General features: G+C 33.5%; 1 protein-coding gene across 3 annotated transcripts; it reads right to left on the bottom strand.

The window, feature by feature from the left end:
- Window positions 1–1,277: 1,277 nt before the first annotated feature.
- On the bottom strand, window positions 1,278–4,659 carry LOC145128244 (lipid transporter). 3 transcript variants are annotated; one of them, XM_079063042.1, is made up of 13 exons: window positions 4,428–4,659; window positions 4,267–4,346; window positions 3,793–3,887; window positions 3,504–3,664; window positions 3,255–3,406; window positions 3,050–3,168; window positions 2,730–2,959; window positions 2,573–2,644; window positions 2,347–2,484; window positions 2,119–2,274; window positions 1,987–2,039; window positions 1,725–1,903; window positions 1,278–1,566 (listed from the first exon to the last, which is right to left on the bottom strand). In XM_079063042.1, the coding sequence occupies exons 1-13, from the start codon at window positions 4,522–4,524 to the stop codon at window positions 1,506–1,508; spliced, it is 1,593 nt and encodes a 530-aa protein (XP_078919168.1). In that variant the 5' UTR covers window positions 4,525–4,659; the 3' UTR covers window positions 1,278–1,505. The 3 variants fall into 3 exon arrangements, with proteins under 3 accessions (XP_078919168.1, XP_078919170.1, XP_078919169.1); XM_079063044.1 differs by lacking the exons at window positions 3,793–3,887; window positions 4,428–4,659; XM_079063043.1 differs by lacking the exons at window positions 4,267–4,346; window positions 4,428–4,659 and having other exon boundaries at window positions 3,761–3,869.
- Between the last annotated feature and the right edge of the window lie 275 nt (window positions 4,660–4,934).

The raw sequence follows: 4,934 nt of genomic DNA, 5'->3' as shown, positions 1-4,934 counted from the left end.
AAACAACCTTACGTAACACATTAAACAATATTCGAAATATAACTTTTATCAGGAATATGAAGAACTGTCCGCAGTGGACAATTCTAGAACGTTGTGTATTAATATGATGTTAGTCCGGAATGTATATATATCTCTGTCATGTCAGATTACAGAATTACTTTACGCCACATCTCACTTAACTTTCTGTGACTCCAAAACAAAACTAATTACTCTAAAATGTCGTATTCTGTATTCCGTAGAAAGTGATTATTTTTTAAAGCCATTATCATATGCCATCTCTTACATTAGCACAAACAATGACCATCTAAAAACCTTGACTTTATCTATGATTAAAAGTATGTTCGCACATATAAAATCTATATTTTACAGTTATCGGCTAGTTTTACCAAACATACAATAAATCAATTAGTTTTACCAAACATACAATAAATCATGATTATAACTATATTATCGTATTGTCTTACGAGTTATCGATCATCAACCTATTTCAAAACCCGTCACCACATGACTTGTAGTTGGTATTGTAAGTTTTAATCCATCATTACATAAAATTCAAATAGTCATCGGATGCCAGTTAGTGGGCATCATGTTCTTGTTTTTAATCTCAAAACTTAGTCCAAAAAAAGGATTTTAGGTTGACATAATGTAATGTCTTTTAACCTACACTAATAATCTATAATAATGACAATGATAGTAATTATGAAAACCACCAAACAGATTACATATTTGATATTTCGCCCCCACCACGTTTTTTATTAAATTAGTTTTCAACACTCGTTTATAATCTTCTCCATCTATACCATATCTTATATCGAATCAATAGTAAAAACAAAAGGAATCCAACATTTAAAGCAAATATCAAAATATGATGATGCTGTTTTAGAAGATTAGAACTACTTTTGCTTACTTTTTTCACTCTTTGTTTGTTTTGTATTGAAATAAAGGTCAAAAGCTACACTCACTTCACTACTATCTACATCCTCCTAATCATTTTGATTTATTGGTTTTCTCTTTTTTATCACATCAAACATCTCAATTGCTTATTATTAGAAATTGCATGAGTTGTTGAGCAATGAAGGACCACCCAACCCAAGTACTTCATTTCATACACTGTAAACGTGCAAGTGTAGATGCATAGGTTACAAGTGTAGTGGTAAGTCGGTGGCTTACTGGTCCAAACTAAATGGTGGATAAAGCGGTGCAGATAGCAGATAGTGCTACGTCTTCCTTAAGTCGCCACAGAACTTGATAGCAATTTTTGAAAGCAAGTGCTAACGTGGCAAAAATACTTGGTATTTCAAAGTACTAAATAAATAATCTTTCTTACCTTTATAAAGTTTACATTGTGAAATTTAATCAAATAAAAATTGAAATTGTGTATATAATAACTTTATACTACCCCATCTTTCTCCAATCAAGTCATTCTCTACTTGACTAGCAAGACTGTATAATGTCTCTTTGTTCATTTTTCAATTTATCTCACCTTCCTTGATAAACTTTTTGTTTCAGTCAGAATGTTCACGAAACCGAACAACCTTGTTGATGAAAGATCTCTCCCGTCGATAACTGTTTGTTTACACAAAAAATATAAATATAAATATAAATATAAAGGGAAAAACAGTTGTGATGCATAATTATATATATATATATATATATATATATATATATATATATATATATATATATATATATATATATTTGTTGCATTTAGAGCGAGAACTAACATTACAAAGGATGCAACACAGAAGCAACCAAACCCAATGAAAAAGTGAATGCAAAATGTTGGCCAGAAGTTATCACGATCCAAAATTACTCTCTCAGAAACAAGAGTTACTGCACTTGAAAACAATAAAATCATCCAACCGCCAGGTAAGCAGCTGTGAAAGGAAAATGATGTGGAATCCTGATACAACATAAAAGTTAAAATCTGGAAATAACATTTAAACTATAGACTTAGTGTGATAATGATAATAATATATCATATACCTGAAAGTAACGTCTGATAAAAATGGCTGAGTAAATTATACGGAACACCATATCTAAAATAGCAGTCAAGGAAGTATAAAATATAAATCCAACTGCCCGAGCTGACCGTAATATCACATAAAAGAAGGATACTGAGAGCATTTGCAAAGATCAATCCAACTGACCCAGCTGACCGAATTAGCAGAATGTTAAGCACCACATAAATAAATGAAAACACAACCAAGGAATTGTTTGACTGTTTGAGTTGATCCTCTGTTGCAACTGCATGCAAGAAGGCTTCAGATGTTCCTATAACAACACAAAATAAAAACCATGCATCAAGGGTATTTTAGTAAAAAGGTACTAAAATGTGTGACTTACCATTTATAGCAAGAACAACCACATACAGACAGTAGTATCGAAGAGCTGAAGCAGCTTCTCCATCACTCCATTTTTTACCATAAAGCAATCTGATGAGAGAGTATGAATAACTAGGGCCAAATGCCATAAACACCAATCCTACCAAAAATGTAAAAACAGCATGAAATTACATGAAATATCAACATACTTCTTTTTTTTTTTTAACAAAATAACTTGAACAGTGTACCAATTAATATAACAAGCTTCAAAGCATCTTTTAGAGAAGTCTGTAGCTTCCTTTTCTTCTGCTTGTCGTCTCCTGAAAGTATATATACATATTAACTATAAATAAAAAAGTATATTGAATAATAAAAGAAAAAGGCATTGTTTGAGATAATTAAAACCTGATGCAGACTTTGCAAATGTTGCATATGAACTTTCTTCAAAAGGAAGTAACACCAACCTGACAACTAAGCTACCTAATTTGTCTACAAGCCCATATACAGCTTGGTTATACGGTGTATCAAACCACACAAGAACCATCTTTTCACCTTCTTGAAGTATCAATTTTTGGAATGACTGAAGGGTGAATAATGTACACATTTTTGAAAGCTGCTTATCGTAGTTTCCTACACTGAATGTAAATAAACTGTGTTATTTATTTTTATCATCAATCAATTATGTTTGTTTTTCTTTTATAGTAAAGACTAAAGAGAAGTGATACCTGAAAGGAAAAAGAACAGAAAGCTTGTATCTTTTGAGAAATAGAAAGTAACCCCAATAGAAAAAGAAAATGCAAGCTCCGTATGCAGTTGAAGACAATGCAAATACAATAGCTCTTTCCTGTAAGGAAATAAAAAAAAAAAAATTGTTTTTATTAATAATACAAAAATATACGCGTTTGGATGCTAAAAGTATAAGTTTCTTACCATGTCAATTTGCATGACAATAAAGATGTAAACTGTTAAGCATCGCAAAAGAGTGGCTGCAGTTTCAACAATCAACCGGAGTTTTAAAAGAAGCAAGTTCTGTGAAAGTATATACAAGGGTTCTGCTAACAGCTCCAGAATGCAAGCAAAGGCTGCAAATTTACATAAAAGTCCCTGATTTTAGTTCCATAGCATTGGAATTTAAAATAAATTGAACTCAAAAGTGGAATTCGGTGATTCACATATTACCATTGATTAGGATGGCTTGTCCGTATGGATTTGAAAAACTTAAACCTTGTGTCCAGAAGACAAATACACATCCAATAATTGTGATGAATACTCCCCATGGAAGAGTTATCCAGGCTAACTTCAGAAGCTTTGTTGTATTTTCACCAGTTAGAGCATCATCACTGCAAATATTGTTTTATTTTTAATGATTAGCATGTTCATGGAAACAAAGATCATGGATGTATGTGCAAAATGGAGTGATGCAATGATATGTTTACTTGTAATTCAGTGACATAAGCATGTGAGATACCATCTAATGTCTGCCCTCATGCATGCTCTTCTGAAACCCTCTCGACTAAGGAACAAGACACATGTGACAAACAGATGAAACTGCACAGCATACATCTGAATTTTTAAACGAAAATATGTGAGACATTGAGAAATGGAAATCCCCAAAAATACACTACTCATCAGATTGCTAAAGCTCAGTTTACAGAAGGCCCAGAATCGGATCAAACAGATTAAATACAAACATTGAACTGAGAGAGAGCATTCAATGTGGGTGATTATTGGTTGATGTCATCTTCAACCATTAATCAAGTTGAGTAGTATCAAAGCACGTTAATCTTCTGATTGAAGTAGAAGAAGACAAAGGTTTTGGTATAAAAATTTAATATCAAACACGACTTATGCTAGAAATTCTATGCACAAAATAGATTCAACAATATATGCTAATCAGATCCTCATTGCCAAGGTGAATCTAAGAGATAGTAACAGTTCTTACAGCATAATCTTCCTCGGTTAAATGCCTGACGATCCATGAATTGAAGATGAAGGGAATTCCCCGAGACAAAAACTGTGTGGCTACATGCGAGGAAAGGGTACGTTTTCAGCATCGAGAAAAATGGAATAAAACAGTGGGATATGATGATCAGAGACACTAACCCAATAAATACTTGAATGTGCGAGGAAGATTAGCAGCACGATCTTCATCTCCAGCTCCAGCGGACCGAACAACCTTGGAAGAAAGAGTATCTACCATTTTTAACTTCAATATCCCTCAAAGAATCCCTGCTGCATCCAGATAGAAAGGGGTTCAGGGTTCTGAACTCAAAGATGATTCCACAAGGATAAACCCTAAACCCCCCTTATTTTAATAACTTGGATAAACGTTGCTTTTCAGATGTATTTGGTATGAATAAAAATTTAATGTTAACCACTTGGGGTTGTGGTTTCTTGGCACGTGGAAGATATGGTGGATAACCTATTGATCCATGTTCAAATCCTGGCACCACTCAGCCCTTGTGGTCATGGAGGTTCGCCTACAATGACTCCAGGGCATGAGGCAAAGCCTCATGTTTGCAGCGGGGATTAGTCGGTGCGCGAAAGCTGGCCAGAAACTCTCGTTAGGGAAGTTCTCTTTCCATAAAAAAAATAGAAATTTAATGTTTA

This window comes from Lactuca virosa, chromosome 8, assembly GCF_052849685.1.
Source record: "Lactuca virosa cultivar CGN04683 chromosome 8, Lactuca_virosa_CGN04683_v6, whole genome shotgun sequence".
Taxonomy (NCBI): domain Eukaryota; kingdom Viridiplantae; phylum Streptophyta; class Magnoliopsida; order Asterales; family Asteraceae; genus Lactuca; species Lactuca virosa.
The sequence above is the reverse complement of the archived record's forward strand: the minus strand, read 5'-3'. Positions and strand labels throughout refer to the sequence as shown.

Bases quoted from the DNA above. Each gene is read 5' to 3' on its own strand.
- LOC145128244 (XM_079063042.1), bottom strand. From the start codon at position 4,524: ATGGTAGATACTCTTTCTTCCAAGGTTGTTCGGTCCGCTGGAGCTGGA. The intron at 2,275-2,346 runs GTAAGTCACACA...GTGTTGTTATAG, and splicing joins GGTTGTTCTTGCTATAAATG to GAACATCTGAAGCCTTCTTG. The intron at 1,567-1,724 runs GTTAGTTCTCGC...GTAAACAAACAG, and splicing joins TGTGTTGCATCCTTTGTAAT to TTATCGACGGGAGAGATCTT.